General features: G+C 37.2%; 3 protein-coding genes and 1 non-coding gene across 4 annotated transcripts in view; 3 read left to right on the top strand and 1 right to left on the bottom strand.

Moving 5' to 3' along the window:
• The window catches only part of LOC126370589 (beclin 1-associated autophagy-related key regulator), a 336,054-nt gene that overhangs the window by 182,435 nt on the left and 125,817 nt on the right, over positions 1-27,802 (top strand). The gene's annotated exons all lie outside the window — the stretch shown is intronic.
• Positions 1-27,802, top strand: part of LOC126370842 (uncharacterized) — a 136,158-nt gene that overhangs the window by 1,619 nt on the left and 106,737 nt on the right. The gene's annotated exons all lie outside the window — the stretch shown is intronic.
• LOC126371407 (U5 spliceosomal RNA) lies at positions 7,085-7,202 on the top strand. The gene has a single exon (XR_007567037.1). It is a non-coding gene; the product is annotated as a U5 spliceosomal RNA (small nuclear RNA).
• LOC126370287 (maltase A1-like) lies at positions 19,124-27,703 on the bottom strand. The gene is made up of 8 exons (XM_050015135.1): positions 27,468-27,703; positions 25,457-25,636; positions 25,053-25,216; positions 24,112-24,494; positions 23,366-23,567; positions 22,793-23,149; positions 22,301-22,539; positions 19,124-19,370 (listed from the first exon to the last, which is right to left on the bottom strand). Exons 1-8 carry the CDS (start codon positions 27,685-27,687, stop codon positions 19,298-19,300), a joined length of 1,818 nt encoding a protein of 605 aa, XP_049871092.1. The 5' UTR covers positions 27,688-27,703; the 3' UTR covers positions 19,124-19,297.

Raw genomic sequence — 27,802 nt, 5'->3', positions numbered from 1 at the left:
TATTATTGTCACCTAAATTTCATTTAACAAATCACAATATTATGCAGTATTACGTGTATATTATGAAAGTGTATTTTTGTTCGTACATAATCAATTCTAATTCATTTTATAAAAATAATCCTTAGTAACGAAAACAATAATATGATATCGATGATAAGTATCATTTTTAAAAATTACACATACAAAGCAATTACTTAAAGCAATTTTAATAACTGTAATGACAACTGTTTCTTATGAAAATTGTATTATTATATTTGTTTCCATACGATACATTATGCCTATAAAAACTTTATCTATCATTAAGACCTGATTTTGTTTAAAGTAAAATTAACTGGTCTATCGGAAAAATAATGGAAATGTCCTTTAACCGCCTTAAAATCTTAACACTATCATAATTATCTTAACATTTGATTACAATAATATTCTTACAATGTAATAATAACAACAATGCATAGGTATTTATTTTTATTTATTTTATTTCTAATGGTGTTTTTTTATTTATTTATTTAATTACTATATTTTTATTCATATTTATCATATTGTTTTCATTTTAATGTATATATACTTATTAAGATTATAGTACTTATTAGGATTACAAAAGACGTAGGTACGTACCGTTCATGATCTGTTAATTTATTTTGTCAAATCTAAAATCAGATTGAACACTTTTTCATTTTAAACAATTCTCTTATTCTGTCCCTTGCTGCTTATTCAACTTTTTCTTTCATTTTTAATATTCATTATTTACTTAATACTTCTTTATCGCTACTTTATGCATTATCGCAACTTGCACAGTCTCTCCTTCTAATGCAGTATCGCACAACCAACTCACACAACCTGGCCTTTTAATACAGTTGGCAAATTCCACAACCTCGCCTTCTAATACAGTATCGCAACTCACACAACAACCAACACACACAACTTACAAAAACAACTTCCAAATGCCTTTTAATGATTCCTATCAAAACCTTTTAATGTAATATCTCCTCCTACCAAATTCTTTAATGCAATATCTCCTCCTACCAAACCTTTTGATGCAATATCGTTACTTACAATACCTCTTTTGATGCAATATCGGTACACTTAATACCATCCCTTTGGTATTTTATTTTGAGTAGCCGGCTACTTACTCTTATTATATTTATTCATTTATTTATATTAATATATTTATATGAGGTACTCTTCTTTCATTTAATATAATTATTCATTCATTTATTGGCAACATAGTGCTCAATATGGATTGTGCGCACATCCTTATTTACAATTGTGGTCATTTTTAAGTCTCATTTGGACACCAACTTATCTCACGGAGAATACTCGATTACACCATGATCGAATGGAAGGATCTGACCCACAATGTATTATCTATAGGGTCAGAATTAAGACAACTATATAAAGGTCTCCAACAGTATTCTCAGAGGAAGCCCGTTCACACTGTGACAAACAGAAGGACCTGAACCCTATGTACCTCATACGTGTACCGCATATTGAATATCACTTACTTTCTTTTTACGTTTTACTCTCATTCCTATTTTGAGCTTTCAATTTCATATCATAACTTTTTTCAATACATTCTTTCCATTAATTTTAAATAACGCTTTGGCTAACAAAACATTCGTGTTGCATTTGGGTGATCAGTCCAGTTGCTTACGTAAGCTTATCTACCAAAGTTACCTTTAATACCACTTTTTTTTTTAAGTTTTTCATAATTCCGCTTATATTTTGTGTGAAAACATATACATTCTTAAATTGGTAAAGAATCTCTACTAATTGAATGGACGAACGGTACCTACTAAATAAACACAATAAACATTCAAATCTAAAAAAAAATTAAATATTATATATATTATCTACTGATCACGAATACACATCATGATTACGTTCCCAGTTACTTGAGCTGGAGCGAAGTAGAAATATTTGAGATCGTCAGCTAAAATCAAATTGCGACGTTACTAAGCTCTATCCTTTATACAGGTGAGTAATTGTACATATACAATACACACTAAACTGATATATTCTTACTTGTAGACCTTCTTGTCCTGACTTATGAATTTGATAATGCTGCTCAGTTCGAAGTGAGTACCATTTTTTACAGAATATTAATGGATAACTAAATCAACTAGTTAATTGAAATAATTCTTTAAGTGTAAACATTTAACTAGAAAAAGTAACTGTTCTCAAAAATGAAGAGCTGAAAGATAAACGACACTGATCAAATATAATAATTATTGACTGTGAACAGGAATCGAACCTGTAACGTGTAGCCATTTGCAGGGCTATTTTAATCAACCAGCCATTCGAGCTTCTATGCAACAACTGCAACGTAAGCGAATTGTTCTATTGCAATAACAAGTATCCAGTGACGCTTTAAGCAGAATGATAAACGATGATATATTTTTGTATCATTGTACCTACTTATCATGTTTTTTTTCTAATTTTACGACTTTTACCTGCTTAATAGTTTTATTGTTTCCTAAGGTTCTTCTTGCGTTTTATTGCTATACGTGTTTAATTAATAGATCAAGTTATCTACGTATGGTTTTCTGTAGTTAAAATAATAATTAATGGATAAGTTAATAATCAATCACGAAATAACGTATATAATATTATTTAATGTAATAAAGTGAAATTGAATTTATCTATTCGTCATGTTTAAGTTTACATAATAGATTTGTTTATATCTACAATTTTAACTGTGAATCAGAAAATACTGGATAGCTCCCAATAGTAGTAGTTGTATGGAAAATTAGGAATGTTTTTATATTGTTTCTATTATTATTCGCTACTAAAATAATAATCATTAAACATTGTATCAAAACAACACTCAATGGTATAAAAATGTAATTGCATATTATTGAAATTATTTACTTCATTACGAATTAGAAGTGAATGAAATCTATGTGTGCTAAAAAGTTATTTAGTCACATAAAATATGTTAATATATTTAGGATAACATTTATTAATCGTCACTTATAAATGAAAATGCCAATTCTAAACAAAATGATGAGCAGCTGAATATCTACTGTTTACACTTACCTTTTCAGGAAATACTGTTAGCCTGTAACTTAAAACACAAGATTACATAAGTGATCAAATCAATGTGCCTAGACTGATAATCTGATAATTGATAAAACTCTTTCCTATATTACTTACTCCACTGCTAATTGGTTCTGAATTGGTATTACTTCGTAAATTATCGAAATTGAGAGAGAGAGAAAAAGAAAATACAGTCATAATTATGTTAAAATATTCAATTCTGTAGTTTACGTTTTGAAAGTAATTCCATACTACGTGTATATATTTATTAACGTGTAACGATTGTTAATTCTATATAAAGTTTTACCGTTTTTAAACCGCCTACAAAAGCAAATAAATCGTCAAATCGTAAAGTACATATTCGAATTGAGTTTCTAATATCTGAAAATAAAATGAGTTAAGACACTGAAAATACATATAAGTAAGTACAATTATTAACGAAAAATAGATTTATACTTAGATAGTAATAGCATAAAATTTTAATAACGTTATGAATTAAAACTATGCATTGTTATTATAAACGCTAAGCACGGAGGCTTATAGTACGTATTAGACTTATATTTAAAATAAGAAATGATTATATGAATAAATGCAAATTAGTCTTCAAATGCCCTTAATAGGGTCAGGTGCGCACCTATTTAGATTAATTTTATAAATGCTTAAAAATAATTCGATTAACTTCAAGCTTAAACATACATTACATCATATTTTACTAAGTGAGTTAAAAAAAAATGTTCGATAATAGTAGTGATTTTCAAACCAAGAGTCACTTTCATATATTTTTAAAATAAATCGTAAATAGCTAAATACCTTTTTTTTCATTCTTGACAAAATTTAAAATAATGTGGTAGCCGCATCTGAACCGAATTTTTAAAATGTTGTTAACCACCTTTCCGTAATGACAAACTCTCAAGCCGATGATTTCGCACAACTCCCGGCTGCCTCCTCATCAGACACCATCTACACCATCACCCGGCTGCCTGCATCTTATCTCCTCTTATATCCGAACTATTCTCCGCTGGGTGGCTCTTTGATCTTGCTTAATTCCATCTTCCATCACCATAAGTTGATTACCGCACCACATTTTCACTTGTTATATTTATTTAATTTTGCCGATAGTCCAAATCTTCTTGTATTTATTTGGTATTTTAACGCTTTTCATTATATTTAATTTCTTGATTAGTAGCTATGTTATTTGATTTTACGTAATTTAAAGTATTAGTATCCTATATTATCTTACGTATTAAAACTTAATTTTAAGTGCACTTTATATTTTAATTGTTCTTTGTGGGTCCCATATTTGTTTTTTCTTTTTTAATATTTAGTATTTACTATTTTATGTTTTTTTTTTAAGTCCTTTTTTCTTGCACAAATCACTTTTCTAACTCGTGCGCAGCGCCGCCGTAAGGCAGCACTGGCAGGGTCGCCATGCACTGTGGGACGCCGGAGTTGTGGAGTTAAATAAGAGACGTGTGTCTTCTAAGACGGTCGTTTATTGTCTGACTGTTGGATCTGATATATAACACAGATATGTATATAACATAGGTGTGGAGGTACACACTACACTGCCACCCTTCGTTCAGCTTGTTGGCTATCTTATCGACGGGGCCTGGCCCACCACAATGCCTTGGAGGTCCTGCCAGAAGCACAGTCTCTCCTGAAGCCAACTTGAGGGTTTTCTCTGTAGCGACATGGGAGCCAATAGCAAAGCTGGATCCTGAGGAGCTAGCTGCTACGGTCATCTCTGGAGGGATTCCCGGGATCCTCGTCAGTTCCACATCAGTTGGTGCTGTAGCCACATTGGCCACAGCTAGCAGGGACCCTGTGTTCCCCCATCTTAGCACTGCTACGGCATCGTTTAGGCGTTTGATCTGGAAGAGACATCAAATTTTACGCCTTTTATACGTTACTTTGGTCATAGTATAAGGAATAATACTACGTATAGAACGGCAGCTCTCCGCTCCCCACCAGCGTCTGAGCGGTAATGAGCAGTGGATTTCGCTAATCATTCTAGTTACAAACCTCTGCGTGAGGCCCCATAGCCGGCGACTTCCTCATAGCTCCAGCGATCCTTACCACGCCAACGTGACTGATATCATTCGCGAACTCTGTCTTCGCATTCGCGTATCTATAGTTTGGTGTCAACGGCAACCAGGGTTCTCCAGTGGAAAATCCTCCATTGGTAGTATCATCCCAGGGGAACGGGGCATATGATGGGGTTGCAGGATTTGGCCAGCAGCCTGATGTAGCCCATTCAAGGATGGTATCAGCAGCTCCAAGTTCGTCTCCCTGGTTGATGATCGCCGCTCCCGGCAGCATCAAGGTCAGCAGGTTGATCGCGTCAACCATGTCTGTTCCGTAGCGGGATGTGATCCGGGTCTTATCTGGGATGCTCGTCTGAAATTTATATGACATTGGTAAGGACGCATCTCCACTGTCCATTCCATCATGATGGATAAAAAGTGCTGATAAGTGACAATACAGTTAATTGAGATCCCTTTCAGACTTTCAGTGCCAAGGTATTTTTTTGACTTATCGTAGGTTTGCATCAGATGTCATTAACTACTTGGCCAGACAAATGGAGTCTGGTGTCTTGTGTTTCCTATCAGTTTGTCTTTGTAAAATGGCTTCATTATCACTTACCACCCAAGTTGGCACAGTATCTTGAGGGGCGTTCAACAAGGCTGCTTGGAAAGCCAGAGCCAACCCTGCAGCAGACCTTCGAGTGGGAAAGGTCATGGCATTGCTAATCACACTGGTGGCTCCCATATTGCCATCAGCATAGTACCTCGCTGCCGCTTCTGGGCTCAGGGACGACTCTACTAGAATGACCCTGAAACGAGTTGTCCTAATTTTTGACACATACAATTTTTCCATGAATAGAATAATAATCATCTCATATCGCGTCTGCGGTGTTAAATTGAGAGAGAAACAGAGAGAGATGTGGTGTAAAAGACGTTATAGTGACTAAGATTGAGAAAGGAATGTTAAGTTGGTTTGGACACGTAGCGCGGGTGAAGGATAATTGGATTACGAAAGCAGTGTATAAAGCGAAGGTTGGTGGTAGGGCTGACAGAGGAAGACCTTAAAGGACGTACATTGATCAAATTGGAGATGTCCTTAGAAAAGGTTCAGTATGATCTACTCTGAACCGGCGTGCGTGTATGAAACGATTGATGAATGTGGGGGAAGCAAAATAAGTGTGTCCGGATTGAAGCAAATGGAATTCTATAGTCTCTGTTTACCCCGGTGGGAAATCGGCGTAAGTTTATGTATGTATGTATGTACCAGCTGGAAACCCTCATAAAGACAAAGGCATTCAAGCACTAGTAGGTACTTTATCAAATTGATTTTAAAACCCCTCAAAGACCGGTTGAAACCCTTTCGAGTAATTAGGTGGTTTTGTAAAAATTGTACCATTTTTTTTAATCAAGTGATAATAGGAACGGTAAAATCATTAAAAAGTATAACATTTATACCATTTTAGAATCTCTAATAAACAAAGTTGTAAAACATTCCGCACATCATGCATAGCACGTTATTTTTTTAACACATAGGTATGGCTAAAAGTTGGGGCTTGGAGGCAATTTTTTTTTTGGTCGGATTATATTTGACAAACTGTTTTTTTTTTAAATACAAAATGTAGTATTATTAGAAATTTTCTAAACATCACGTAGGTATTTAGGCGCTAACGCAGTTATACAAGATAAATTATCAAAAAAGCTAATCCCGAAAAACTTTTCATTTGCAGATCGCATGTAAAAAATCGGGCGTGCAAAGATATATTTTTTTTAAAGTATTAAAATAAATATATCTCGTAATCTTTAAATCTTTATTGAGGCCGAAATCTCGTAATTAGTAGGTAAAGAGAGTTAGTTATCCATGACTTATTAGGTGTATGTACTTATTAGACAACATTGTATTGCTTGTATATTTTAGTTCCATAAAAATCCGCCGGATGTCGCTGTTCGAGTTGCTACATTTTCTACATCGCGGTGTTAAGATTTGCTCTCCGTCTGGTTGGGGTAAATTATTTCGCCAAGTTGGTTAACTCTGGTTTCCCTTCAAAACGTATAAATCTTTCGCCTTTTACTAAAGATTTCCGTGGAGGGGAACACTCAAATGAGTCTAAAGACTATTTTTTAACGCTTTGCTTCGGCGGAGCTTTATAAACACCATTGCAAAAACGTAGGAAGTTTTCTACCTTGTGCTGAGTTAACGGGTGCAGGACAGCCAGGACATCTTGTTAGGTTCAAGGTTGTGTAATTGTGCCAATTGCCAGTTTATCTATAAGCGCCATGTGTAAGTATGATTTATGATACATAGTAGTGTTGCCGAAAAATCGATAGTTTTACTATCGATTGTAAACAGCCAAAATCATCTACCCAACCGTTAGGCCTATCGATACTATCGATAGTTGAAAAACAAAAAACTACTATCGATAGTTTTTCATCTTTTAACTATCGATACTATCATTGCTTACCAATAGTGTCGCCAAAAAAGAGCTATCGATTAATTATCGATACTATCGTTTTTTTGGTAAACTATCGATAGTTCGATCGAAAACTATCGATAGGGGCGCTATCGAGCGGCAACACTAATCCATAGTATATAAAAAATCAGAATGCTACTCACGGCGTTTCCAAGTTAGCTGCTCTCGCACAGCTCACGGCTTCGGAAGCCATTTTCTTCAACAACTTTTCCCCGCACTCTTGATTAATTGGAAAATCTGGATATAGCAGTACTCCTGCCACTCCTCGACTAAGCCAAGCACATTGGGCTGAGGATAGTGCAGCGGCCACGGCATCTGAGCACAGGTTTAGGAGAGTTTCGTTGTTCCTAACGGCGTAGAAGGCACCTCGGTCCTCATTCCATGTCCAAGTGACATCGTCTTCTGCCTGTAGGTAGGAACGGTTTTCTATATTTGTCTAGGTGAAATGACCTAATAGCTTCTGATGTCCTGGTACTCCTGGTAGTAGTGATAGTAGCTTTACGATATTTGATTACTATTTTAATTGACGAAATGTTAACAATACGTGGGGTTATATTTAAAATAAATCTCTTCCAACCAATCCCACATGGTATGAGTGACTTTAGATGGGAAGGGTCTATATTCCAGAGTCGATTCTGCAGATTAGTAAGGAGGGATATTCCAGGCTAGGTTCCAAAAAAAAACTATAGATGGCGCTGTACAGATTTGTCTTCGTTTAACCTTCTAATTTCATGGATAACAGACATTTGCATCGTTTTGCTTTGTTTTTGGGTATAAATGATGAACCTTTTTATGACACCCAGGCACAGTTACATCTTCCATCCATTATTATCCTGATAAAAATAAAGAGAAGAAATATAAGGAGCAATATAACTCTATACGTATCTGATCCAAATATCAAGCAAGAATTGTTTTGTATATTTGATGTCTGTCGTTATAATTGTATTTTTTAGTATTTTTGTGAAAATTTCAAGTGATGTTTTTGTTCTTTTATCGAGTGGATTGTGAGCTGAATTACCAACCCCATCAACCCTGGTGTCAGGGTTATTACTGAGTCGCCATGACTCATGTAACGACTACGTACTTACATCAGTAATAACCGGGACCAACGGCTTAACGAGCCTTCCGAAACACGGATCTTTTAACTTTTTGGACAATCAGGTGATCAGCCTGTAATGACCTAACCAAACTAGGGATCACAAAGTGATTTTTGTGATTTGTCCCCACCGGGATTCGAACCCGGGACCTCCGGATCTTAAGCACACAACGTTCAACCACTGGACCACGAAGGCCGTTTTTTGTTTTTGTTTGTAGCATGCTTTTATAGTAAACAATGTCTATTCTATTCTACAAATTATTCGTGATTTGGTTGTCGGCAACATATTGGTTGCGCAACCAAGTTAAGTCCCCTTTATGCCACCATGGTGTACATTAACTCTTCAGTAAGTACTAAGTGTGGCTACAATGTGTTTTCTGGTGTCTCTTGTCTCTGCCCAGCCTGGTAAGGCGTGAGTTGCATGTTTACTATACAGACGACCTAAACCATCTAAAATGTACACCTAAACTGTAGTATAACCGTTTACATTACAATACATGGTTTAGCACTCGGACAGAGCAAATGTATTTATGTCCTCCAGCATAATATATATTTTACTTTTTTATGTATTTTTTTAATTATCTGTTTTTTAAATTTTATTATTTAATTTTCTAATAAACGATTACGCTGTCCTACTTTGCAAATGTTGTGTGCACCTATAATTGGCTTATGTAACAGTCTAATTCCTGATGTAACTTTTATTTTATTTAATGTTTTATTATATAAGCTGTTGGTGTACCTTTTTTTATAAATAAATAAATAAATAAATGTATCTACTATACAGGGTGTTAGTGACATCGTAACGAAAACTTTGAGGGATGATTCAGACCATGGTTCTGATATCGAGTGGAATTTTTCGTCGTAAAAATATAATATAGAATATAGAATTGAAAATAATTTAAATAAACACTAAAATTTTCATGAATGTTTCCGACAGGTTTCACTTAATATTAACTCAGAATCGTGGTCTAAATCATCCCTGTCTGGAATTGAAACTAATTTAAACAAATTCAAATTTTATATTTTCAAAAGTTTTGTCACTGAGAATTCCACTTGATATTAACTCTGAATCATCCTCTTTAGTATACGTTACGATGTCACTTACACCCCGTCCTTTTTTTTTTTTTTTTGACGTGACTTATTGTAGATTTGCCGCAGATGGCATTAACTACTTGGCCTGACAAATGGGGAGCGCTGAAGGCTCTCACCCGGAACACCCCGTCCCAACGTAAAGGCACATATGGGTGTTAGTGATATTAACTCAGAATCATGAACTGAATCACCCCCTCAGTATTCGGTACGGTATCACTAACACCCTGTATAATATAGACAGGTCACGCTAGATCTGGGTTAAAAGCTATGTCCTAGTTACTCCTTTTCCTCGGTTATGCAGGTTGTGGGAAGCTGCACTTGTTTTAGGCGGATGAGACATTCAATAAAAAATAAGTATATTATGTAAAAATTGACGATTCAAAGTGTGAATAGAATATCATCATCATCAGCCCATTAACGTCCCCACTGCTGGGGCACGGGCCTTCCCTATGGATGGATAGGGAGATCGGGCCTTAAACCATCACGCGGGCCCAGTGCGGATTGATGGTTATTAACGACTGCTAATGCAACCGGGATCAACGGCTTAACGTGCCTTCCGAAGCACGGAGGAGCTCGAGATGAAAACTTTTTTTTTGTGGTCACCCATCCTATGACCGGCCTTTGCGAAAGTTGCTTTACTTCAACAATCGCAGACCGAGCGCGTTAACCGCTGCGCCACCGAGCTCCTCAAAAGAATAGAATATAATAGAATATAAATAGGTTTATCAATAAAAGGACGCCACACACAAATACAAGACAATAACATCAATTACATTTTCCACAAAACAATTACATTAAAGCAAAAAGGATGTTTGTCAGAATCATGGTTGAGGAGCTCGGTGGTGCAGCGGTAAACGCGCTCGGCCTGCGATTGTTGAAGTTAAGCAACTTTCGCAAAGGCCGGTCATAGGATGGGTGACCACAAAAAAAATGGCCCCGGCTGCATTAGCAGTCGTTAATAACCACCAATCCGCACTGGGCCCGCGTGGTGGTTTAAGGCCCGATCTCCCTATTCATCCATAGGGAAGGCCCGTGCCCCAGCAGTGGGGACGTTAATGGGCTGATGATGATGATGATGGATGTTTGTCGAAATGATCATAAGGTGGTGGTGGACGTCCTGAGATGAAAGGGCCTCACTCAGCACTAGTCGCGGCGTGAACTACGACGCTGGTATTATGTGGACCCTGCTGGGTGAGGCACAAACGTCGTGGTCCATAAATATCCGTTAATAGTGTACATAGATTACATGTAACTATTACTAATGAATAAATATTTTTTATGAGTTTGTTTTCGAGTTCTATCGTTACGGGCTAAACGAGTAACTAACAGCTTGTCAGTCTATGTATATACTTACTCTTACCTATGGGCAGTTAGGCTACAGAACGTAACTTTAATGGCCTATTATACCCGAACATGGCCAAGACTCCATTATAAAACTTTCGGAAGACATTAAAACCTTTACGACCCCTCAAAGTTCATGAGATGGCCTGATTAAAACCAGCAATAGGTGTACGTTTTAAATATTGTTACAATCGTCTCTCTAGACCTATCTAGTCTTTTTCTGTTTTCCTGGGGTCCGCTTACCTAACCTGATGATTTGACAGGTCCAGTTTTTTTATAGAAGCACTTATAACAGCTTTTATCGCCGGGCCAGATTACGTACCGTACGATTTACATAATTGACACATGGATTACCTACTGAATTTTGTAATGGACATCTTCGCAGCCGGACTTTATATAAGTTATACGTTTGTGTAAAATTACGTCTGATTTAAAAAAAGAAATTCATTTCGTACGAGATAGTTTTTTTTTTTTTTGACGTGACTTATTGTAGATTTGCCGCAGATGGCATTAACTACTTGGCCGGACAAATGGGGAGCGCTGAAGGCTCTCACCCGTACGAGATAGAAGAGTCCAATACTTGTACGTAATATTCAGAATTTCCCCATTGTTAAGTTGAACAATGACCATCACGTTTAAATTCAAAACTCGTGTTTCTTAAGAAGTTAATTTGTGTGGTGTTTCTTTATGTTCCAAGGTTGTTAGGAAAAAATGTTACTTGGCAACAAAGTAACCTTTTGTTTTCTTGTTTTATCTGAATTTGTTTGAGAGAGATTGTCCTTTATTTTACTATCACTAGCTTACTGCCTGCGACTTTTGAGGGGGTGATTTCCGGGGTAAAAACTATCCTATATTCTTCTCTAGGACCCAAACTATCTTCACAGCAAATTTCATCTAAATCGGTTCAGCAGTTTAACAACATGTAACAGACAGAGTTACTTTTGCATTTATAATATTAACGTGGATTGGTAATACACAGATAACATACATAACATAAACAGCCTATATTCGTCTCATTCTTGGGTGGATAGAGCTTTCGCGGATTGGAAAGTGGACAGGCACTCGCTTCCCAAAAAAGGGGACTTGTCAAATTTCGTGGGATCGTGAAAACGGAATAGCGCTAGGGAGGTGATGAGGTTATTTTACCATAGGTGGGTTGTCAGCGCTGCCTTCCCTCCATAGTATTCTGTCTTCGAAGCCGGTGACTCTCCCAACGCTGGATTTGAACCATTCTGAAGCTGCACTCACAGTCTGGAGAGGCAGCGTAATCACCAGCTTTAGTTCTGTTAATGAGAACTTAAAATAATTATACAGCTCGAATTGAGAACTTTATTTTATTATACGACAGGACAAGTATTACATAAAATAACGTATTATGACACCTGTATCCCCGAAGAGGTAGAAGAGATATACAGGTGTTAGTGACATCGTAACAAATACTGAGAGGATGATTCAAGCCGTGATTCTGAGTTAATATTAAGTGAAATTTCCTGTCGGAAAATTCATGAAAATTTTAGTCCTTTTTTTACTAATTTTAGTTCTTTTTGACGGAAAATTCCTCTTGATATCAACTCAGAATCATGGTCTAAATCTACCCTCGAAGGTTTTGTTACGGTGTCGCTAACACCATGTATAACCCTACATTTGCTCATTTAAAACACATCATGAAACTCACTTTTATTGAAAAACAAAATATAAACCTCCTTTTTTTATTTATGTCGGTAAATTATGTGTATATTTCTCCTATTTTTTCTTTTTAATTTTTTTTTTCATTTTATTGTTTTGCACCATCCCGCGCTCCAATGCAAAAACACACTCACTCACACACTCACTCACACACACTCACTCACACACACACACACACACTCACACTAACACACTCACTCTAAGGTTGCCTTGCAGAAATTGTGTTTATTTTATTCGTCTGCGCATGTCCTGTGTTTCTGTTTTTGTGCAATAAAGAATTATTGATTGATTGAAACACCTCACCCAATTTCTTAGCTTTCTCCAGCAGCTCATTAAACTCATCCAGGTTACCAAATCTCTTGTCGACCTCGGTGAGGTCAATGACCCCAGGTGTGGTACAGTCTGGGCTCCTGGCGCTGATAGGAGACAGGATCACCGCATCAGCTCCCAGGGCCTTCACGTAGCTCAGCTGTTTTGTTAGTCCTGTTAGGTTAATGATGGGAAATATCCATGTTAAATAAAAAAAAACTTTGAGAATAAACTTTTTACAATTCTTTTTTTAGTATGATGTTAAAAAAGTATTTATTTATTTATTATGGTGCATCAACAACAGTACATACACAAACACACAAAATAAAATACAGATAGGAAATGTTCCGGTACGCCTGCCTAAATTATAGACGCACACTGACTAAAAAAAAATATGATAGGAAACATTTTTTGTATTATTTTTTATTTTCATTGAAAAGTACCCTACTGTACGTAATATATTTTTTTAATTCTCATTTTTTTTTGATTAACTTTACGAAAGATAAACTTCCGAGATGTTTCTATTTTTTTTTATGAGAAGCTTATTCCCCTCATCCAGTGCAAATAATGTACCACCGCACTCCTGGTCGTTTTAATCTTCTCAGGCAGTGCCCTGACAAATTGCGTTCAACCTTTGATGGGTTTGGTCTTGGCCCCAGACTTGCCCGAAGGCATAGACGAGGCCTAAGATGGAGCTCGCCCAGAAGGTGCCTGTTCACTCTGGCCTTGAAAGCACCCGGGTTATATGTATTCGGAAATACAGAAGACGGCAGAGAATTCCACTCCTTAGCAGTGCGCATAATGAAGGACGAAGCGAAGCCAACCAGGTTATCGGACCCTTTGGAATACGGGTTTTAATGCTAGGGAAATGATGATGCTTGCTCTCCATTTATCCAGGCAAGTAGCGAAGAAGACATTATACAAAAAGTGACGTTCTAAGAAAAAAAAAAGATTTTTTTCCTAATAAAACAAATAGCCTAATTTAATATTACAGTTCTGAGTAGCAAAGTTTCATTACGCCTATTAGGTCACGATCAATAATTCATATCAAGCCCAAAAACTAATATACCCTTAATATTTTTTTATATTTTTCTTGGTCTGCATGGGTGTAATGGCCCCTGTCATTACCTTTAACATCCCCAAGTCCGTCACCATCGCTGTCCTTGAAGGAGTCCACAACGATCCTGTAGTAGACCGGCGACCCGCCCCACTGCGCCGCACCACTGTGCACCACTGTTACCACCGCGACCACAGCCCACCACAACATCATGCATACTGATGCTAGTATGGTTTTTAATGGTATTAGATTAGAGATGGGAAGATACTAACTAGTATTCTACGTCAATATAAAATGTCAACCCTATTGTTATCTTCTTCTATCGTGTGAGTTGTGAGGTGGACTACCAACCCCATTAACCCTGGTGTCAGGGTTACTATTGAGCCGCCAAAGGCCCCAGACATCTAACCTAGTAACCGGGACAACCGGCTTAACGTGCCTTCCGATGCACGGATCATCTTAGTAAACGTATTAATCGTTACATGAGCCATGTTAGGGGCCTTTGGCGGCTCAATCATTTATTTATTTATTTATTTGTACACAATGAAACAGACACGAGAAACATACAAAGAAAACAGATAGTACAGGCAAGCTTATCTCTAACATAATATCTCTAACATAATCATAACCATGACACCAGGGTTGATGAGATTGGTATTCCATCTCACAAGTCACACGATAAGAAGATTAGCCCATCGTTTTTATAATGACCCATTTATTTTTTTATTTATGTATATTAAGAAACAAACGGTCATTTACATGAAAGTATTACATTATGGTAATTAGTTTAGACCTATAGTTTCCTTAATTAATTATAATTAACAACAATGTGGCCTGTAACTTAAATTACTTACTACTTCCATTTTAATTTATCTAGGGTAGTTTACTTTAATAAAAAATAATAAACATACAATAACAAAAGATTAAAGAACAAACAATATGGATGATTCCAAGGTCAAATATAAACATTAAAGATGCAGATTACTGAATATCAAAATTGAAAGAGCTCAATCCCTCAAACGATTTTTAGCTGAAGATATTTCTTATTCGCTCTCAATCCAGTATCGTCATCTCCCTAGCGTTATCCTTACTTTCACGGGGTCCGCTTACCTAGCCTGAAGGTCCGATCTTTTACAGAGGCGACTGCCCGTCTGTGCGAAAGGAAAACTGGCCGAATCAAGGTTAGGTGATACATCATCATCACCAGCCCATTAACGTCCCCACTGCTGGGGCACGGGCCTTCCCTATGGATGGATAAGGAGATCGGACCTTAAACCACCACGCGGGCCCAGTGCGGATTGGTGGTTATTAACGACTGCTAATGCAGCCGGGACCAACGACTTAACGTGCCTTCCGAAGCACGGAGGAGCTCGAGATGAAAACTTTTTTTTTTTTGTTGTCACCCATCCTATGACCGGCCTTTGCGAAAGTCGCTTAACTTCAACAATCGCAGACCGAGCGCGTTAACCGCTGCGCCACCGAGCTCCTCAATGTTGATACATATCCTGAATTAATATTACTTAATAAATAATGACATAGTAATTATAATTAAGTGCCATGATCACAGGATGTCAGGAGTCATCCCGTGATCATGGCACTTGCAACATTGACGTGTCGAAATATTGGGAGTCTCATATCCCTGCTTTAAACGCGGTAAGAACCCGTTATTATGATAATGGTGCTAATTCCTGTAAATACCATCTAATTTTATTTTAAGTTATATCTGTCCTTTTCTTATCCGCCGAAAAGGAAAGGGACGGGTAATCGACAAGCATAAAATTTATGGAACACACGTCAATTTTAAGCACAAATCTAAACCAACCGTCTAAAAATTTTACGTCAGTCAATAACCCGACACATTAATTTACTCATTCTTCCTAAAATTAAGAGCTGTGAATCATCCGTCCCTTTCCTTTTCGACGGATACGAAAATGACGGATATAACCTAAAATAAAATTAGGCGGTGTTTGCAGGAATCGGGGCCAATAATCGCCTAAACTTAAAACATACATAGTAGGTATTCTATGTCGATCGATTCGTAAATGTTTTATCACTTAATTATATTGTCCAGTGTACAAATAAAGTAATAATAATCGTATATTTCTTCGTCTGCCATACAATAACAAACCCAATTCTGGTTGCTTTGCCAGAATTCTTCCCGTATAAGATTTATCAGCGCCTGCTATTGGCATGTTAGCAATTTCTCCTCAACGTAGTAATGCTATTGTCAAATTAATAGGTATTTTGATTCGAAGCTTTCCGCGCCGACTGAGTGAACAATTTGAAATGTTACTTGCGGTAGTAGCAAAACACTTTGTAGGGTACGTATTTAATTACTCTTTCGTCGTACGCTTCATTGCAAGTGCCTTTAATGGATAGGTTTAAAATATAGTCCGCACCACTATAGAAGTCCACGGATTTTAATGGAAGTGAATATAATAGTTCTATGCAGAGCTATTATGTATTCTATTATGTATTATACTTAAGTGGCGACGATTAGATTTAAATATAGTTTTATCTTATTATTTAGTTTTCTCACGAGCTGGAGGTCCGGGTTCGATTCCCGATGGGGACATTGTCAAAATCACTTTGTTAGACTGTCCTTTGTTTGGTAAGGACATTACAGGCTTGAATCACCTGATTGTTTGAAAAATAAGTTGATTCCGTGCTTCGGAGGGCACGTTAAGCCGTTGGTCCCGGCTATTAGCTAACAGACGTAAAAATACCTCCACCAATCCGCAATGGAGCAGCGTGGTGGAGTATGCTCCGTACCGGTTGATTGAGGGGAGGCCTGTGCCCAGCAGTGGGACATATATAGGCTATTTATGTTTATGTTATTTAGTTTTCGTTTCGTAATAAGGCTGCTAGTGGTTGTTATATGATAGATATGATGAACTGTGCGGCAGTAGGTAGTCAGCTAACCGCTTAAATAGATAATTCGTTTTTAAAATAGGGCCGGCCTATAGGGCATTGGACTGAGGCTATAATTTCTTATTCATCAAGGTTGTTATTGATTTTCTTGATTACTTATTTAAATGACCGCTATCAATACTGGTGACTGGCCTTCAAGGAGTCAAAAGTTCGAACATGTCCTATTCAAAGTATTTAAGACAGTAATTCAAAAGAAACTTTGCAAAAAGAGTTATAATAATAACCGTCTGGGAACCAATTTTAGGCAGTCAAATTAATTAGGTACTCTTTTTAAGAACGTCTAGGGCCCTGTGCCGAAGAGGTTTTCTAGCAGCTACTTTTCCTAAGCGGATGAGACGTTCAACAAAAAATATTATTTACTTATGTAAAAATTGACGAGTCAACCTCACCTGGTACAAAGTTTAAGAGAGTTTGAGTTTACTATACGCAGCGTGCCATCAACTCTCTGCGCGTCCAGTATAATAATGCTTTCAGGATTCTCGTGGGTCTTTCTAGGTACTGCATTAGGGATGTTTGCGGCAGCGCGTGTTGATGGATTCACGCTATCATTCGCAGACGAATCGCTTCCCTGATGCGCAGAGTGAGATGTAGCCCGAACGGCATTCTGAAGACATTATCAGATAAGCCAGATTGCCCTTTTTGGGGGCACTGGAATGCGATCTACGTGGCCTTTTAATTGTTTTTTTTAATTGATGTGTTTTTTTTGTCTGTGTGTATGTTGTCTGTGTGTAACTTTTTATGGGCATCGCCTGAAATAAATGCTTTTTTTAAGACAACAAGCCTGAGGGTCATACATAATGTAAAAAATATATAATCAACTCTGCAACAACCGCATTTCTGCATTCCCACTAGTATCTAGTATCATAAATAACAGTGAAATATCCATTTTATTAGGCAGTTAACGTTACCAAAAACGCGATCCATCACTAGCGGATGTGACGTCACCCATTGTGGTTGTACTTTTCGAGACAAATTACAGAATGCACAGTTTGTAATTAGAATGTGAATCGTATGGATTATATGTCAGTGGTAGTATGGATAATAGGTTGGCTATAATGTGCTGTAATCTCTGGTATTACCTATTGCTCATTACTAGGTTGTTTCTGAAGGCCTAGGTCATGAGCAGGGGTGCTCAAACGTAGTATAGTGACGGGCAATCACTAACAACAACAACCACTAAGCGCTCTTCCTGCAGGCATAACTTGGAAGTGTTTTTCTTATTCTTCTTATATGTAATATGTAAATGTATATATGTGTAAATATATGTGTGTATGTATGTGTGTGTGTCTCTCTCTCTCATCATCATCATCAGCCCATTAACGTCCACGCTGCCAGGGCACGGGCCTTCCCTATGGATGGATAGGGAGATCGGGCCTTAAACCATCACGCGGGCCCAGTGCGGATCGATGGTTATTAACGACTGCTAATGCAGCCGGGACCAACTGCTTAACGTGCCTCTCTCTCTCTCTCTCTGAAATGCTGTGTCTACGCTTACGCCATCTATTGTCGTCGAAACGTATATAGAATAAAAGCAACGTAATTTTGCAATTTGGTTTTTAATTCTAATTAAATGTTCCAAATTCAAATGACAATGGGCACTTTTGTATGAAACTTGGTCCAAGAACCTCCACTGATGAGACTTATATGTAATGAAAGCTTATGCTTTCCCTATGATTCTGGCAAAGTTCTATCAGATTCTGTCCCGGGGTTCTTTTTTTACGGCCATGTTTGTCCTGGCTAAAAATGTGATAAAATACAGTGGGAGCTAAAATCAGCTCAAGATTTGTTGCTGGATAACTAAGTCTACATAAATAATTATGTATCATATTGTATATCATTTTAAAGAGGATCTTTTCCAGAATCCTCTTTAAAATGATTACATTGTAAAATTATAACCTATAATAGGAAAAAAAACATAGCATCACGTTTGTATATCTAGAGGTGTAGGCAGAGGTGTATAAATAATAAATACACCCCAAAAAATAGTACATAACAAAAAATAAACACACGCTAGCCATCCTTAATGGTGTAGGTAGAGCCGCAAGCAGACAAAGAAAACTTGCGGCCTTAAAAAAATACAAAATACTATGGAAAATTCTCATTCATTCATCAAAATATAACATTCAATAGACAATAGACAAATTCAATAGACAAAAGACCTAAATAATTTAGTACACCGACAAAACCCACGCTCGTTGTCATATTGAGGTGAGCAGAGCCACAAGTCGCTTTAAACTATTAATTAAGCCCTATTAACTTATGTAGGTGGAGCCTTTAGTACTAGTGCCTCTCCCGATTGTAAAGTTATACTGCCCAGGGGTATCGAGGTCCTGAAAAAAAAAAGTTAATATAAGTAATAATTGCAAACACATTGAACATTGCAGTCTGAATCAATTGGTTGTATGAAAAAGTAATACGATTCCGTGCTTAGGAATGTTAAGCCCATGGTCCCGGGCTTAGCCCAAATGCCTCCTTCAACCCGAGCGAGATACAATTCAAATTCAAATTCAAAATTCAGGGAGGGCCCTGTGCCGAGGTTTTTCTAAAGACGGTCTAGAGAGACCGTCTTTAAAAAAATAAAAATAAACATAAAATATTGTTATACAATTGAGTAATTTACCTGCCTAATATCAATTCTCAGACAGTTAATCTCATGCATTCATATCTTCTAAATCTGCGCGTTCTCTCCCTTACTTAGTGACTTACGACCATTTGAAACTAACGTAAAACCAAGGGGGTGAGGTCGGCGTCCAATACGAACCGGTGCGGGGCAGAGAGTTACCATTCTATACATTCTACACGCCTTTATTCTTTGCCACGATCACTATGAGTGAAATATTACAGTCCTATCCTTAACCAGCGAAATAAATTGACATCATAAAGACCCCCATAATAATCGCTATTCCAACGATAACAATAATTCTCGAGATATTTATGATAAATATTATTATTATTATTTTATCAGTCTTTTGAAGTCATTGGCTATTTTCAAATCTAAATTGCACTATTATTTCTTGGCTAAATCATCGTCTTGCAACTAATATTGTATTTTTACTTATATGTATCATTGTATGTATATATTTATAGTGATATATATATTATATATATATATATATATATATATTTTTATTTATTTATTTTTTCTTTCTCTTATTTTATTTTACTTTTTTGCGCGCTACACTGCAGCTGTACAAGTGTACTATATCCTCTGCCGAAGGTTGTCTGGAAGAGATCGCTCTTAGCGATAAGGCCGCCTTTGCCCACCTTAGAATAAGTTTATCCTGTAAATGTTTTGTGAATTTGTGTGCAATAAAGTGTTTTATTATTATTATTATCAGTCGTAGGTATACATGATATTTGTTATTTTTTTATTGTACTTTGGACGTTTATTGATACTATTTTGTGTTAAGCAGGATCATATAACATTATCTGATAAAACAAGTTCAATTAGACCACCATACGGATGTATGAAAGAGCGATGTCATGGTGTTATTTTGATAATTATACCTTTAATGATTCATCAATTTGTGTTTATAGACATACATATTCAGTAATTTAGCCGTGGTAGCCCAGTTGGTAGAACGCTTGCCTCTTACTTTGAGGTCGCAGGTTCGAATCCAGCACAGGCCTAAACCAATGATTGTCGATTTGTTTTCGAATTCATGTTTGGATCATAAATGATTATCACGTGCTCAGCGGTGAAGGAAAACATCGAGAGGAAACCCACATCCCGGGAAAGGCTGGACAGGCAGTCGCTTCTGTAAAAAACCGGACCTGTCAAATCTTTAGGTTAGGTAAGCGGACCCCGTGAAAAACGGGATAATGCTAGGGAGATCATGATGACATATTCGAAATTTGTCGTGTTTTGCAACATTCATACATAGAACTATTTCCCGTTGGTGTGGGCAAAGACCACATAATTCCATTTACTACTATCCTAAGACCACTTTTGCTTCTTCCACTCTCATCAAAGTCTTCATGCATGCTCGCAGGTTTAGAGTACTCTTGTCCTGGCCTGTCTTTAAAACATCTTTATCTGGTTGGTTAAAAAGGCCACATCAAAGCAATTCATCTAAAAAAGCAATATCGCTATTTGACATTTCTGTGCATTGCGCAATTACTTTTCTATGCGCAAATATCAAATTGCAATATTGCTTTCTTAGATGAATTGCTACGATGTGGCCTTTTTAACCCCCGTTATCGCGGTATCTACGCGTTGGCTTTCCTCTTCCAACTCTACCACTTACATCCGCATCATAAACCTTTTTCGTGAGTCTACTTTCTCTATGCATTGTCTGAACCAGATGAATAAAAATGTGATGAATGAATGAGTTTCTTGTCATTTCTTCTCCTCAGACATAATACCTTGCGAAATGACGTAAACTCAAAAAATGTTACATAGACCTTCAACAAGTTTATCCTTGGTAATTGCGTTGAATAAATTATTCTGATTTCTGATGAATGGATAAATGGATGGATTGATGATGGTTGGTCGATGGTTGTTAAGAGAAGCATCCCTTTCTCCATTCTCGTCCACCGCAACACTCTTTTACCATAATTAAAACACACCAACCAACTCTTTTACCATACTATTTATCATTCTATCCTTCACAGTCACCCCACTCATCTCAACGCTTTCATTTGCACTGCATTTATTCTACTCTCATGTTTTTTCTGAAAAACCTCTGTTCTATCTACGTGTAAGCTTAATTACAACATAAAGCGCTTAATGTTGTTTTGAATAATTGTTCATTTGGCATTGATATGTCGCAGTGACATACTAAATTGGTTGTTATGGCCGGATTCCAATTAGACGTCAGTTTCTGTGTGACAACACACGACAACCCTAATACGACTCGCAATACGGATTTCATAATAGGTATTTGGTTTGGTCTGAAATACTGTCTTGTCATTTTTAGGGTATTTAGGGCTTTGATGTCATTTGGGAGAAGCCCATGTCTAGCTGTTTGTTAGAAGAAAAGAATTTGATGAAAATGTCAAATTCAATAATCGTTTTAGTATCTATCTAAAGCGTCCTATCTCCTAACTCACTGAGATAAGTACCAAGTTTTCACCAACAAATTGTCTGCAGTTGTATGAACGGTAACTCACCTGGCATCATCTGCTGATGTCAGTTGTGTACATTTTGTTGGTTATGAGACCGTGGTGGCGAGGTGGACCATTATATTCATTTTATAACTTCGAAATTCGAAAGAACTTTGGAACATATTACATCATAAGATAAAGAAAGATATCTTACCCGGCAACTCTAGTAGAGTGCACACTTGAGGTATATACCTCCAAGGGTTCATTCAAGTTGTGGACGGTCGACAAGTCAATAGTATCAGCAACCGTCCCCACATTGAAGACCAAGGCATACGTGTCGTAAGTAGCCAGGGTTCTGGCCAGAACCAATGTGTTCTCTGTCAAAGCCTGGACTCTATAGTCGCCATGTGAGAGGGTTGGTTCATTCCTCAGTTTGGTTATTGACTGGTAAACCTGAAATTACAACAGAAATCCTATGATTTTTGGACTTACACAGGATAGAGAGGTTTGAAGAATGAATCCATTGTAATTTTGGATTTATCCATCTAGGTTTTGGTAAAAGGCAAACGTTTTTTTATGGGTGATTCCTGGTAGTTATTTGTTGTATAAATTCTGTATGTTTTGTTTCTGTGCAATAATATAATATTTGATTTAACACTTAGCACTTAGAATGCTTCCTTTAGTGTGAAAAATATCATAGTCCTACCTTATAATGGCTCCTCGCATCATCCTTCTGCTTCTGCAGATTAATCTCCATGTAATCTTGAGCCATTGGCAACCAGGTCCTTGCACCGGTAGAGAACCCAGCATTGGTTGAGTTGTTCCAATGATACGGGGTCCTGCACGGGTCTCTGGAGAATTCCAGATAATTATCTTCATTTCCCTGATTGATAGCATTGACATCAACGGTGTCTTCCCAGGAGACGAACCCGTCCCTCATGCCGATCTCCTCACCCTGGTAGGTGACCGCCACTCCTGGTAGCAGCATGTTCAAGGAATTCAGACCATCCACCATGTTGTCACGGAAGCGGGACGGCATTCTGTTGTTGTCATGGTTTCCGAACTAGAAGAACAGGGTGGAATTATGATTTTTATTTCTCTAAGATATTTTTTAATTTATATAAATTTCACGTTACGTAAAGTTTACTTATATAAAATAAGGCGCCAAATTGCGGATCAGCACGCCTATTTCCCACCGGTGAAAGCTCAGACTATGGAGTTCCAATTGCTTCGAGATTGATCTGAACTTTTAAATAAAGGTACTCAAGGATCTACTCACCACCCAGTTAGCGGTTTTTCCACGAGGCATATAAGTCAGCCATCTTTGGATGATGAAGGCGAAGTCTCGAGCATTGGAACCGCCCCAGAGGCTGGTGATGAAGTCGAAGTTGAAGGGGAAGTGGGCTCCGAGCCTTCCGCGCTCGTCACCATAGTACAACATCGTCATTGTGATGTTAGCGTACGCTTCTGCCAGAAGAGCCCTAAAGGAAAATGTCAAAATTAGTCTATCATCCTTTGGGATGCCACAAGGTATAGCAGTTTCTAGGTTACGGTTATAGGTTACGTAGATTTATATAAATACGAATATACTTTGTTGCAACAAAATAAAAAGAAATAATTACAAAAGACTATAACTAACGATTTCTTCCAGACAACCATAAGGCGAGGAAAATGTAAAAATACTAGCTTCCGATCACATTTTTTTTTGCTTAAGCTTCGAATAATATTTCGAATAATGCTATAAGTGAACTAGTTCAACTAATTAGTCCCAAGAAAGGACCCTAAGGCACTGACTACGAAACAGTATGTCCATCTATGGTGTTCAATCTATCTACGTGATAATTTTCATTCCTATCGGCTAAGCCGTGAAAAGAACAAACATATTTACCTTAGCATTCAGGTATAATAATACTAATATGGATGTCACGTTATGTATCAGATCAATTATTTTCACATTGTTATGGTTTCTGCCAAATGTCCACGATAGACTTTCAGCATATGGATAGAGGATTCAGAGTTACTCACTTTGTATCTCCACCGTTTTCTCTCTGCCATTGATCAGAGAACGTTCTCCACTCGTATACGACATCATACAGCTCAATCAGATCTCTGACGTGAATTTGAGTCGTGTAACCGGGCTGGTCAGGAGTCAGCCATAAATTCCCACTCAAGGGTTCATCAGGGTAACGCCCTGAGGCGTCAGGTTCGGCTTCCATAAGATGGGGAATGGCATCCAATCTGAAGCCATCGACGCCCTTCTTAAACCAGAAGTCCAGAATGTTAAGCATCTCTTGACGAACTGCTGGATTTCTGAAGTTGAAGTCAGGCTGTTCAATAGCGAACTGGTGGAGATAATATTGCTGACGGATGTCGCTCCATTGCCATACTGTACCACCGAATTGACTTATCTGTAACAAGCAGATGTGATAACGTACAGAGATAGCTGGTCATCTTTATCTTGAGACCTTGCTTTAAAGTTTATGTCGTCCGATACCTCTACTTTGCCGACACTTTTTAATCTTTATTTAAAGGAAGGATTTATTTCTTTGCTAGGGTTTATTTTCTTTATCTTTCTTTATTTTATCACCACTGTGTCGCACTGTAACAACTACATTAAGACAAAATTAAGGTTGAGTTTAGAACTCCGTTGGATCATCGCAGTTTTAAATTAATCCATCTTTATGTTATTACTCCTATATTCTTCCTACTTCACCGGACTTTGTATAAGTCTACTAAACCTTTCAGCAAAAATTATATAAAAATATCTACTGCGATACAGGGAAAACCCTAGAGCCCGCTATTAACTGTTTTTTCACTTTTATTTGGTTAATAAAACATTTTACTTTTTTACTCTAATATAACGTGCAATACATCTTCCACGACACTCTGTACAATTTGTAAATTCTATTTTGAAATTGCCGATACTTGCCGCTAGTTGTTTTCGAATCGAAATATCATCAACTTACCCAGTTTGAAGGCACCAGTGTATTGGAAGAGTTGTTGGGATCTTGTATACCGTCAGCCCAAATATACCAATCGTCGTAGCCATCCTCTCTTCTTTCCGATTTAATGAAGTATTCAGCCTGATCGCTGGAGTGGTTTGGTACGTAGTCAAGAAGGACTTTTATACCTGGGCAAGAAGAAAATACATGAGAAAGTAAATAATAATGGCATATTAAATCATAGAGAAATTATAAAAATTGTCGAATTCATCATGAGGCACCCAATGCGGGACGACCCGTGTCCACCGCTCAGGGTGCATGTGACGAACTTCTCCAACTCAATCCCATTTAACTCTGGCGACATTACGTTTTTGGACTCACGATTCACATTTTTGAACAGTAGGTATGCTTTGGGTATAATTTCTTACCTAGCGAATGTGCTTTGGCAATCATTTCCTCAAAGTCTTCCATGGTGCCGTATTCGTCTTGGATATTGTAGAAGTCACTGACGTCATAGCCAAAGTCCACCATGGGGGATTTGAAGATCGGAGAGAGCCAGATTGCTCCAGCACCACAATCCACAAAGTGCTCCAGTTCACTTGTGATCCCTGGTGAAGGGAAAGTAGTAACTACATAATATGACATAAGTATCCCCGAAGTGGTGTACCTATATTGTACGCCCACTCTTCGCCAGCTATGTTTAAGTCCCACGTAATAAGAGGGGAGCCTATTGCCTTTAACCGGGCACAAATCCTGGAAACTGAGGTGTGGCAGTAACTGCACTTGTATCTCTGCCACCTCAATAGATTTCATAGGCGTGTACACCACACCACGCTGCAGTGGTCTAAAATCAAAAATACCTTGATCTTTGAAAAACGTTTTTAAGCATCATTATTATGTGGTTAATCTGTAATTATATGTATGTATTTAGTTAAAAACTTCGTATTTTTAAAACCACTGACTTTGTTTTCACTAAAAACCTTGATGTACCCACGATCAATAATACCACTTAACTAGAAATAATAGCTTCTAATTATTGAACCAACAACCCCATATTTTACACATAAATAATTTAACGTGTCTGTCGACCGGATCCGTTTTAGCTTTCATAACATTTATGTTGTTAATTTCTATATTTGTTTTTAGTTGGTCTACATTTTCTTTATATTTTAAAGATTCGACAGCAAGATTTTAGCTTTTGAGTGAAAATTAATTTGAGTCATTTTAGATTTTGATCGAGGGATTAGGTCGGTTCTCTATTTTTACTCATAAAATTTTATGTAATAATTTACTATGGCATAATGTTACTTGTCCTATTATTAGTTACGCATAGTATTAATTTGTCATAACTTTTTAAGCATAATTTTGAAATTCATAATTACTATAAGCATAATAATTAATGACAATAATGACATATAAGCGTAATTATTATAAGCATAAAAACTATACTCCGAATAAGAAAAGTTTTGGCACAACTTTGAACATTTCCGAAACTTACTTTTTCCTTGGCTGCATTTGGTTCATGATTGACACTTTTCATATTTTTTGACTCTATTTCATGCTGTTGGTCATCATTCAGTATACTTTTCGTGTGTAAGATAAACATACTGGCGGCGTAGGGGTGGCCCAAGGGCCACCCCGGCCGCACATTAACCTACTGTTATGCCTTGTAAAAGTTATGACAAAACACTATTATTCTAAAAAAGATTTATGGATACCTATTTATATGCGAATCAAATTTATGCCAACAAATATTAGTCCAAAATTAAGTTATACCTAACAAACCAGTATTCCTAGATGTTATTATGGGAAAGTAGTATTATGCTAAAAAACGTTATGCAAAAAGGATTATGATAATTAAAATTATGACAAAACCATTTATGCATTTTAAGAGAATCCCGATTAAGTAGGTCTTGTCTAAAAAGTGTTGCCTTTAAGATTCTTTTGCTGAGCTAGAAGCTCTCCATCCTTACTCCAACCTTCTCTTTTGTCACTTTTATACTTTCACGCCCGTGACTCAAACATACTCGCTAATACTACGCAAAGACCTGTTAAAAAATAAGTAGTGATCACTCTCTCTGGTTGAAAAAGTTGTCACACTATTTCTTTCACTATTTGAGCAGCGATATTCCGTTTCTGGGAATGTACCCGAAGTGGGAATGTTCCTACTCTTTAATATTAAAGGACACTAGCTGTTTATTGTTTTCAAATTGTACTTTCTTGTACTCTGATCCATCTGTCTAAAGGCTACGTAAAAAGCGTTTTCTACATGATTTTACACGTCTTTACTGCCGGAAATATTTACAAGGAAGGAATATTCAAGAGAACGGCATATCACTGGTCCAGAGGCATTCATTACACCTACCACTCAGGCTGCATTAGACATTATTAAAATATGTATTTGCAAATATAATTATAAAATTAATGAGATTAAATTACCTTTCAAGTCACCTATGCCATCACCGTCACTATCTTTGAAAGACCTTGGGTAGATTTGGTAGAGTACTGTGTACTCCCACCAGTCCAGGTCTATGATTTCTGGTGGCTGAGGTGGGTCTTCTCTGCTGGCTAGGATCGCCCAGGTCAGACTTCCCACCACCAGACCAACCACCAATAGTGCCCCTATGGTGATCCCAGCTATCTTGCAAGCCGACGCCATTTTGACTGATTGACTGACTGATTGGATACACTAGGTGGTCATATAAAGGCTTTTTATCTGCATTTATCTTAATTGATATCGAAGTTGTAAATATCTATTGCCATTTTATAATTTT

This window comes from Pectinophora gossypiella, chromosome 1 (genome assembly GCF_024362695.1).
Source record: "Pectinophora gossypiella chromosome 1, ilPecGoss1.1, whole genome shotgun sequence".
In the NCBI taxonomy this organism is placed as follows: Eukaryota; Metazoa; Arthropoda; class Insecta; order Lepidoptera; family Gelechiidae; genus Pectinophora; species Pectinophora gossypiella.
This window is presented reverse-complemented; position numbering and strand designations above follow the sequence as displayed.